This window comes from Cryptotermes secundus, unplaced genomic scaffold, assembly GCF_002891405.2.
Source record: "Cryptotermes secundus unplaced genomic scaffold, Csec_1.0 scaffold568, whole genome shotgun sequence".
NCBI lineage: Eukaryota > Metazoa > Arthropoda > Insecta > Blattodea > Kalotermitidae > Cryptotermes > Cryptotermes secundus.
In genome coordinates this window covers 1,580,554-1,592,099 of record NW_019725423.1, presented here as the reverse complement: position 1 = coordinate 1,592,099, position 11,546 = coordinate 1,580,554, and the positions used below count along the sequence as shown (strand labels likewise).

Below are 11,546 nucleotides of genomic sequence, written 5' to 3'. Positions count from 1 at the left end.
GTCCTAAATATTTCAAATTATCGTTCAAGTTTTCCTGTTTGATCTCCTTCTTCTTCTTTTTTTTTTTTTGCAAATATCAGCACAAAGGAAACTGTGAGCATGATTGTGCCACCCATAATTCCTCAATAAATCCCTTTGCGACTGCATAAAGTTTTCACTCCTAATTTGTTACAATATAAACACTTCATTTTGGTGCGATGCAGACTTGTCGGAAACTGGATGTTTCTCTTCGTTAGGCGTAAGGGAAGTAAAGTTCCTTTCCAGCCCAGCAAGTTAGAAAAGGACAGTCTTGCTCATGCACGAGCACAAACACATCCTGTTTCCGCAATTTGCGTATAAAATAACTCAAAACAATGGGCAATGTTAAAAACAATTATTTTAATTAATTTTAGACACCGACGTCAGAAATATTTAGACTTAATAATTTACAGAATTTGAGGTTCTCACAGGAGCTGGTTACGAACGGTTCTATATTCTAAAACACAACATGGTGTAGTCCCTTGAAAGTCAACAGATGTTTCGGGGAATATGACGCCTTCTGTCTCAGCAGCGCTTGCTACCTCTTTCGTGTTAGTTTCTTTTTCGTTTATTCTTCGGCCCAGAAGATGGCGGTATTCATTCATTCATCAGTAATCTCTCAGACTACAGGTCCACAGTCTCTTCCAAAACAGTTCCTCCACATAATGCGATCTTCTGTTTCTGCCTTATTTCCCAGAGAAAAACTTCTTAATATTTCAGTTTGTTTGTTTGTTTGTTTGTTTGGTTCCTTGGCACTACAGCCCCAGTGGGCCTAGGCCTACCTCCATGAACTTCTCCGTTCACTTCGGTTTTTCTAGATCTTACACATTCGGTAGGACTCCTTGGGCGGGTGATCAGCTCGTCGCAAGGCCTCTACCTGTACACAAACACAGAAAAACGCACACAAACAAACTAACATCCATGCCTTGAGTGGGATTCGAACCCACGATCCCGGCTTCCGAGCGAGCGAAGACAGTGCACGCCTTAGACCGCTTGGCTACCGTGACCGGCTTCAGTTTGGTTTACATATGCAAAATTATATTTCTCGGGTAATATTCTTGTAGTAATATAAGCAAAGAAGTGGTCTATCATCTTACTACTTATGAAAGAGTACCGATCATAGCGGCCGCTCGGTGTAAGGCATGAAATATTTTCATCCGCTAGGAAACTGGGATAGTGAGTTCGAATCACACTCAAGACATGGATGTCTGTGTTTATTCTGTGTTTGTGTTGTCCTGTCTATGTACTATGTAGCGGCGTTCTAACAGGCTGATCCCCGTCCAAGGAGTCCTGCCGTCTGTCTAAAATAAAAAAAATGAGGTGAAAAGAGGCGTTTCACGCATGTCCTATGCTGCAAGTGGGAGCAACAAGAATATATATAGATATATAGACAGACAGACAGATGGACGGACGGACAAACAGAGAGGCAGATATTAAGAGTGCATAATGTTGCTTAGGAGAAGAGCATTTATGTCAGCTATTAGCAAACACAAACATGTAGATTCTAAATGTTAGGCGTCATACATTGCACAAACTTCCCAAGATTGTCCTCATATCTTAATAATTTTTGTATATTTCTTTTCTCTCTTGATCAGCTGTTGTATCTCTTCTCAGTCAGCCCTTGAACTTCAGAAATACTCTAGACTAGAAACATATTAGAAGTGTAGTGTTACCGAAGGTTGGGACGCAGTTGCTATCAAGGTTTTCCTGGACCGAAATTTGACTGTAATATGCACGTTTATTATAATATGCTCCCCTCTATTTACTTCAGACCTTTCTTTGCTTCTATGCTTCTTCCTTTACATTTGACAACGAGTGAATCACACGCCCAGTAAAACAAGGGGTTCCAGCTGAGTAAGTTACGAGCAATGAACGGTCTCGGAAAATAATGCCTTTCATACAGCTCTAACACCTCAAATCTAACGGCTGCTGACCGCTGCGGTGGAAATTAAAGGACACAGTATCAACTGAAGGGGTCCTATTGCGTCAAGTAATTGGTGAGAAGGGATCGAGAAGGAAGCAGTAGTAACCCTCTCTGCTGGTACTATTGCACTAAATGCCAATAAGGATTAAAGCAAAAATTTAATGAAACACGCTACGATAATCAGATATCATTAACAAATTATCCGTTCCTTGACATTTACTTGCTAATACGTAACACAAAACATTATTCAGATCAGAAACTCAGAAACAAAATACAGTTCTTTTGTAATAAATCCTTCGTCTGGAATCTTCAGCACAAAGAATGACTATTTCATTTATTACACTTACAGATAGTTGTAAGAAAGATGAGTAGACACGTCTTGAATTTCAGTTCAGAGCTTCTCCAAAAATCTTCAGAAGTTCAGAATTCCGAGTATTGAACCTTGCATTACTTTGCTTTTGGTACATCGTTCGGTAATTTGGGATGTGAGTTGAGTCAGAGTGAAGAAGTTGTAACGATTTGCCAGTCATTCAAATATGGATTTTCCTCTATAATGTCCTGTAGCCTAGACAGCCTAAGCGTAGAAACAGCTACTCAACTCTCTGTGCAGAGGGAACGGCATTAGTTCAAATGAGTAAATAGTTGGTTCAGATTGCAGTATAAGGCAGACGCGTTCCCGTTGACACAGACCCCTTCAATGAAAGGTTCGCTTTCATTTTACTTATTTATCTCTGTCTATTTAGCCGTAAGAACTGCAAAAGTTACTTTGCGACAGATGCTAACATTTGTCAGCAAGCAACCGTGATCTTTTTCATAAACATTATCCAGCAATGAGCGCGAGATGAGGAAACTAAACTGCATAACCTTCAGTTAGGATAAGGAGTCCATAAAGAATTGAGCAGTCCACTACATGAAAGTTGTTGCTGAGTTACCACGTTTTATTAGACCTACATTTTTTGTTAATCAGTTTGTAGGGCAGCTGGATTCATAACTCAGGCACAAAGACGATAACATAGGATGGAGTCTGAAGAGAAGCAATTACGCTTACTGACAGAATAATCTGATTTCGAGGAATGAACTGCTGAAAAAATTATTAATAAGAGTGCGTGACGTTTTTGTAGGGGAAATTTTAAGTGTCAATATCATTTGGTTTCCAAAATTTGATCATTTATTATTCGTAAATAAATTTCTACGTACTTCTAGAGCAATCTCTGTCGAATATAAATCCCTTTTATTAATTTCTATATATCTTTAATGTATTCATTGACTCTACTTTCTGAAAGCTGCTTAACATAATTAGGTAATTTAATCAGGAAATATTTTAAAAATTGCGGGCTCAAAAGAAATAATTACTGCTGCCAATTTATTAATTTCGAAATAATCCGTATCGGTCACTTTATTAGAAAACTTGTTTTATTTTACTGCACAATTCTATATCAACCAACGACGTTATGCAAAATTGAACATGAGATGTATCAGCCATTAAGAACAGAAAAATAAATTATAAACACACTTAGATATTCAGGAAGAATAAAGTATCCTCAGGAATTTTCATTTTCTAATGAACGCACTGTGGTTATAATTAAAAGAGCTATTGGGGAATTTTCGTAGAGAGGTTAAAAAAGAGATGTAAAGTCTTAATTAGATAACAATCATTGGAATTCAATTCAGACTTCTTAGAAATTCCTGGTAGAATTTAATCTGAGTCATATTTTAAGTCATTGAATAAGCATTAATTTAAAACAAATAAAAAATTAATATACAAATAAATACTTATTATAGGTTATTATAATTTATTGCAAAATTAGTTTAAGTTACAGCCTCAAAACAAAACCACTTCTGCTGTCTCTATCAAGACAGTAGAATGTTTATGAGAGCATAAAATGATTGTTTCTATTACGGGTGAACTTAACATAGAAAGGAAAAAGCAGATTATTAAAGAATGTTACGTTTTCTGAGAATTTATATAACTTCATATTCTTATTCGTTTCTGAGAATTTCAATTGTTCTCCTCCCACCTCAAGTATTAATTATATTTTCTCTCTTGACATTTCGTTTGTACTTTTATTCCAGTTACAGGAACATTATGAAGGAACTGTCTTTTCTTGAAGCGATGCAGTGCAATGCAGAGTTTGGCAGAACGAATGTACGTCTCACAGCAGGATAAATATTTATACATATCTTTCCCAAAGAGAGACGGTATGAAATAAGGAGCTACTAAGAACTTAATCGGAAGCCTAACGGAAACAATTCATATCATAACGATTATCAATTTAATTCGCGGTAACGGCACTGTTCACCCCATTCTCGTCCTTCACTTCTCATGTTACGGAACCAAAGCAAGCTAAAAACTAATGGAATCATTTGAGTAACTCAACAATAACTGACTCAAGGACTAATTCGCCTGCTCTGGTTGTTAATTCCTCGTATCCTGTGGGCTAAATTGAAGTTAGATCGCTAGAAATTTCACATTCACTTTACCGGCGTGTCTTCTTTCGGGATGTATTGTATCTAGGTAATTCTCTGGCGACCTTGGGGTTTTCCGACAGCTGAGCTGTTTCCAGGCTGTTCCAGAAGGACAAAAGAGGGGGTCCAGATATTTCGACAAACGGCACAACTTCCCCTGCCCCGGAGCTCAGCTACCACGACAATATATGTAATGGCTGATGTTCTGTCGTTATGTATGTTGTCAGTCACAACTGGTACCGCAAATATATTAAAGATACCCCGATGTTTGGGTCATGGATTCAGTTTAGTTCCTAGAAAATTCATACTCCTAGATCATCGAAACAGATTATTGCCTGTGTCCAGTTTTATTTCCGATCACAGTGGCTGCGCTTTCTAAGGCATGAAATGCAGTCGCTCGCTCGAAGACTGGGATCGTGGATTCGCATCTGGTTCAAGGCACTGATGTGTATATTTTGTGTCTTTATTCTGTATTTGTGTTGCCCTATGTATAGGCAGAGGCCTTGCGACGGGCTGATCACCCGTCCAAGGAGTCCTACCGACTGTGAATAAGATCAAGAAACTGAAACGCGGTAAAAGCCTAACAAAGGCTGTAAAAACATAATAATAATAATAATAATAATAATAATTATTTAATTTTATTTTATTGCTAAGTCATGAAACTAAAACACGTAATAATAATTTATTAGCACTTCGGTTACATTCTCTCTTAATTGCAATTAATACAGCGCCATCGCTGATTTACAGAATTTGCAGTACACCGTTGCAAACGCACTAGGATTCTCCGACTTCACTAGTCATCTCCTGACAATGGATCTCAACACAGATAATTGCACTTCAAATCACTATGAAGTCTTGTTATTTCTTCTTCAATCGCTCTGTACTCCTCTGTCCTAATGTGTACTCAATTATTCTTCACAATTCAGTAAGGACACGCTATATTCTCGTCCTTGTACTCTCAGCTGCTGAACCCTCCTTGACTCTTAACTACTTCGCACTGCATTGCACTTCACTATGCACAATGCACTCTCCACTAATCTAAGCTGCAACAGGTCTTCTTATATAGACTCTGCACTGACAACACAGAAAACACAAGTCACGTGATTCCTAGCCAGCGATTTCATTGGCGCGCTGACTGTTGCCTGGCAACGAGCTATGATATTCATCCACTGAGACACATCTTACATCGTTGCACGTTGGAACGTGTTTACCGAGCCGTTGCCAAGAAACTCTTCGAGCAAATCCGTTACAATATCATATGAGGGAATGGAGGTATAACTCCGTGCATTCTTGTATCTAAGCAGTAACCACAACCGTAAATCAAATAAGAAAACTGGATGTCTTCACATGAAATGCAAAACTTATAAAGATATAGGCCGCTTCTGTTTAGTACGCCTCACAGAAATAAATTAAATTTCTAATCCATTCCTTCTTTATTGCGTTTCGATGATTTATTCTACACACTGTTGACTTCGTATGATTATCGTGTTATATTTTATGAATAGGAAAACCTATTTCAGTGTTCTTCCAAGCAGTAATCCAACACTGACTTCTTTCTTATTTCTTCTTTCTTCGTCTTCGTCTTCTTTTTCTTGTACTTCTTAGTCTGCTCTTCATCCTCACGGATTACTCAAGCTAATGCCATTACCTACATCAAAATCCTCTTTAGAGGCTTGCAATAATCTTCCTCTTACGATTCGCCTTGCAGATTCATAATACCACTCCACTCTTGGCTACATTCATTACACGATGTTCCTGCCCAATTCAGTCTCTTCAAACTATTTTACAGCCACCAACTTTTCCACATACATCAGTGTTTTTCGTTTTTAACAGTATATACTCAGCTAAGCTTCTTTCTGTTGTCTCTGCTGTTTCCTATGTGTCAGTGCCATATTCTGGTGATGGCTTAATTAAGGTTTTCTCCTTTGTATTTCGAATACGGATGCCTGCCTGGAACTGCAATAGTCCTAATTCTTTTGACGGATGTAAAGTTTAATTTTATGTCGATGAATTACATTTTATTTGCAATGTTTATCACGATCAATAAAACATCAACGTATTATTTGAAATATATTTGATTCTAGAACGAATCTGGAATAACAAGAATCGAGCGTGACATGTAGTTCGAATCATGTGTGAAGGTGTGACTGTCTTCATTGTCAAGGTTACTGAACTGCAACAAATGACGTATGCAAGGAAATTAGAAAAAAAAATACGAATGTTGAATTGATAAGGCCGTTTACATTCATTACCCCATGGAATTTCACTGAAATCGATGGAAGAGTGAACAATTATTAATTTTAACCAACGAGAGCTAATAGAAGAGTGGGAAACAAAAACTGCACATTGTGAGCCAAGTAAATTATATAATTTTGTCGCGGCAGCTGAATATGAAGCGGGAGAGATGAAGTTGCGCCGCCTGGCCTGTACGCGCCTCTCGTCCGAGCACAATAACGATACCTCTTCTTCAAGCCTTCTAGTACATCGCGCAAAACCGCTCGGCTGGCGCCTAAAGTTGACTTCACCAAGGTTTTACTAGATGTATTTATAAATAGTGGCCGTAGAAGTTCTCATGAGTTCAATCGAGGCAAGTTACATAGTAGCGTACGTTCATGTTCACTTCAGAGCAGAGAGAAATAGTGTGAAATAATTCTTGCTGACGGTACTGAGTCACTGCAGTCCATTAGTGAGTCCTATGGCGAGATATAGTAGCCAATTTCACTTCAGTTTAATGACAAGAGAGGGGACGAAAGAAGAGGATAAAGCACTAAATAAGCAGTAGCATTACAGTGAAATAACGAATGAAAAAGAACTGACCTTAAGAGCATAAGTGGTTTCGAACCGTTGCAAAATTGCTCCTCCGAAAGTCGACGAAAGCTACAATATTTTCACTCGCATGTCAGCTTGTCTTTCGATCTCAGCCTACATCCTATCCAACGCATCTACTGCAGTAATAAAGCAGTCGAAGAGTGATATTAATGCCAAAGCAAACATGATGAGGACCTTCCTGTCCTCTGCTTTTATAATACTCGTACATCCATAGGTCAATTTTTAGCCTGCTTTCCTTTTGAATATGAGATAAAGCAGGCTCAGGAACTTACACACCATAAGTTTTCAGCTTTAAGCTTATAATACAATAGTTCAATTTGAATATAATTTACTATGGAAATTGCGTCACTAGAAAATACAAAAACGATATAGATTTTATAGCCAAAGATGAATAACAACAAAATGACCGACTACCAACTAGTGAAGTGTAAACGATAACACCGTCATTAAAAAAATTAAATTCCCATAGTGGGGGGGTGGAGTCCAGTTGGGTCCACTCGGTACGTCGGCCACTGATTGGCCTTTTGTATGTGCCCCGAGAGATTATGGTGATGCAGAAATTGGTGGAATGAAGATTGGCAGGGAAACCGAAGTACTCGGAGAAAACCTGCCCCCGCGCCACTTTGTCCACCACAAATACCATTTGAGCAGACCTGGGCTCGAACCCGGGCCGCCGCGGCGGAACACCATCATTTACTGGACGGTCCTGAAACTACGGACAGTTAATTATCTCAAAAAATTTTAAATAGTTTTTAATGTAGGTTTTGTAAAATATGTAACAAAATCATAGAATTCGTGCGAAATTTGTCATTTAAATTTTAGTCTGACCTCGACGAATAATTAACCGCTGGAGCTTTGAAATATGAAATTTGATATCACGATATTATAAGCGTACACATGTATTGCACATGAAACGCTTCTTCTAAATCGACAATTACGGGTACAAACAAATGTTAGGTTATTTCTCGAGAAATTGATGTAGTAAAATAGGCACCTAAGCATCAATTATATGTAGAAAGAAAGGAACAATCACCCAGTTGTATTCATTTACGTGTATTAAAGAGCTTGACAGCAGAAAGATGTCAAGCACCCGAAAAGAAAGTACGTACAGAAGATGTGAACAAGTACAAGTAAAGAAGAAGTACATATAGAAGAGAATACTACGTAGAAACTAAGTGAAGTGAATAACATTAGGTGTGTGATCGTAACCTTAAATATTATTACGACTGTTATTAACAAAACTAGTAATGTCAGTTAAGTAGGACTATTAAATATAATATTAATAATACCACGTACATTATATTTGACCGCCTCTGTGGTCTAACGGTCAGAGTTCCTGGCTACAGATCAAGAGAACCCAGGTTCGATTTCTAGCGCTACCAGATTTTCTGAGAAGTAGTGGGTCTAGAACGGTATTCACTCACCTTCGTGAGGATAACTGAGGAGCTATTTCAAGGAAATAGCGGCTCTGGTCTAGAGAACCGAGATTAACGGCCGTGGGGATCCGTTACGCTGACCACATGACACCCTCTGTTGGGATTAACTTCGCCGACAAGAGGCGGTCGCTCGGTCGGTATAGTTAGCTTGCGGACTACAGGCCACGGAGTTTTTTTATGTACATAACATTTTCAACTGCAACCAGTACAGTGACAGTGACAGAACTCAGACTCGTTTCCATTGTCATCTCCTCACGCTTTTAACACGCTTTGCGCCAAGCTTAGATTGATATGAGTGTCAGATTGTAAACATACATTGTATAATCGTAATATCAGAAACACAATATTTACAAGAATCAAAGTGTGAAATGCAGGAAACAGGTTGAAAGACTTCAGCCATAACCTCTTATCGATTCCGTGCAAGGAAAAACTGCCACATTTACAGTATACCAGAAATAAACTTACTGGAGTGTAAATTCAGGAATGCCGAACTCTTCGTGCCACTTTCCGAAATGTAGACCTACATCATTGATGCTTCATGCAATCAGTTACGACAATAATCATTAACTAATTTGATGAATATGGAGATTTTCTCGATATCGTAAATGATACAGATTAACTTCATATTATATAAGGGAGTAATGTGATATAAAAATGAGCTGAAAGTCAATAAGCCTCACCACGCAGGTCCAAACTAAGTAAGAAAGGCAATAAGTAAGTTACAAATAAGCGGCCTCCGTAGTCTAGGGGTAACGTTCCCATCTCATGACTCAAAGTACGCGGGTTCAAACCCGGCGGAGGTCGTGGAATTTTTAAGGGCAGAAAAATTCAGGGAACAAGTCCTCCTAGAGGGACTTTAAGCAGTGGGTCCCGTGTCGTAGATTTACGGCATGTAAAAGATCCTCATGTCTCTAGGAGACCTGTGAGCAAAATTGGGCAAAAAGTTTCCCGCCCAAATAGTTTCCAATGACTCCGGTAGATGGGGAAGTTATCGGATACCACTGCCAGAAGAGGGCCGACCTCGCTGGCAGAAAGGGAGATAGCGAGCACCGGAACCGGTAGGGTATGGCGACAGTAGAAATTAAAGGGGGACGTACAATAGACTACTAGTTGCGGTGCATGGGGAAACCCCCCCCCCCTAATACTGAATAACTGAAGTTACAAATGGATATAGAACTTAAATAAGAGTATTGACTTGAAAAATGCTTTTATTTCTCAGCATAATCTCCCTGTACACTGAGGCACTTATCCCATTATTTCATAAGCCCATGAAAACCAGCAGCATAAAATTCTTTAGGCTGCTGTCGGAATCATGCGGTGACTTCCCTTTCTACAGCCTCATCGAAAGATGGTGTTTAAGAGGGCTGAACAAAGACTGGGTTTACTGCCGCTGCTTGGAAGTTTGAAGACTCATGACTGTTACTTACCGAGTACAGTGAGGTTGACCAAGGAGTTCCGCGTAGGGGAACCCTGGAAATCCACTCGGCATCTGTATGAACCGGCGTCTGTGTCACGCACGTTCTCGACCGCAAGGTGCGTCCCAGCCGGCTGATCGGTGTCAGTCACACGGAAGAAAGCGCGCCCCCCTAGGGCATGTTCGTCTGCCCAGTGCGTCGCCTGGTCTAGGGAGCGACCCCGAGCGTCCAGGCTGTAATTCAGAAACAATTATATTAATAGTTCAAACGCGACGCTCCAATGTAGCATGCACTACAGCAGAAGTTTGATACCGTACAGTAGGCCATTCTGATGTTTTTCCACGCATTGCCTGTACGTATTGAGTTCAGTATCACATGTATTGTTTTCGGGAGGGGGACTTTCGAAAAATACAAACCCTTTCTCACTGTTAATTTCATCCTCCTGTTTAGCCATCACATAGCTCAGATTTCAAACATTAAATTTCCCCGTCTTGAATTCCTGCCTTGTATATTTCTTAACCCAAAGTTTTTCCTTTACTTTTAAAATCCAGATAGTAAGCAGTTCCTCTTTAAGACCGAACATAATGACATTTTAACATATTCGCTTGTTAATTACAGTACTTTCTTTTGTCATTCAAATACATTCACTCCCCCATACGCCTTCACGGCGCAGTGCTTAATTAGTTAATCAAAGGGACAAGTTTTCGCAGGATGAACTTAAATGTCACTACGTAAATCACTAAGTGAGATAGCTGTATTGCTAAGAATCAAATTTTGAACACTGAAAATTCACTAATAATTACGAGGCTCTGCGATAAGCCGTTTTACGGTAAACAAAAAACTATCCGTTGTGGCGTGTGCGATTCGCGCTTTCATGTTAATTGTGTTCCAAATTGTTCGCCGGAGCCTAGTGTGAGTGCAACTACCGGTAAGTCTTCTTACAAGTGCGCTAATTGTATTAAACAAACGGGGGATGCTGCAGACGAGCATTCCTTCTGCAATAGTAACCAGAAGGATGCATTTACTACAGATCTACTGTGTTCTGCTTCGTGTAATGGGGATAAAGATTCCCTCAGCGTGCAGCTGGAAGCACTTCGTACCAATGGCATCTGTACCATGGAAATGGTGCATTCTATAGTTGTGATGCTGTCGAATCTAAGCAGTGAAGTTAAGCAGCTTAGAATAGACAACGAAGCCATGAAGATGCAACTGCGTGAATTTCAACAGGCGCCCTCACATGTGCAACCAACACGGCGTGAGGCTGGTACATCTACTTCACTTGCAGCAAAATCATACAGGGATGTTGTTTGTGCAGTGAATGGAAACCCTAGTGTCCCCAAGGTCGCAGCTCCTGGTATAAATTCACTACCTGAGCCATCCGTAGTGACGGGTGAAAACCCTTCCGGTGGTGAGTTTGTAACGGTAGTTAAAAAGAAGCGAGTTGCCCCATCTCCTGTT

General features: G+C 39.6%; 1 protein-coding gene across 2 annotated transcripts in view; it reads right to left on the bottom strand.

Moving 5' to 3' along the window:
* Nucleotides 1-11,546, bottom strand: part of LOC111863375 (hemicentin-1) — an 821,886-nt gene that overhangs the window by 347,925 nt on the left and 462,415 nt on the right. For both annotated transcript variants that reach the window (XM_023849641.2, XM_033751034.1), the window contains exon 3: nt 10,101-10,321. In XM_023849641.2, coding sequence (XP_023705409.1) covers nt 10,101-10,321 — 221 coding nt within the window. The remainder of the gene's footprint in view (nt 1-10,100; nt 10,322-11,546) is intronic.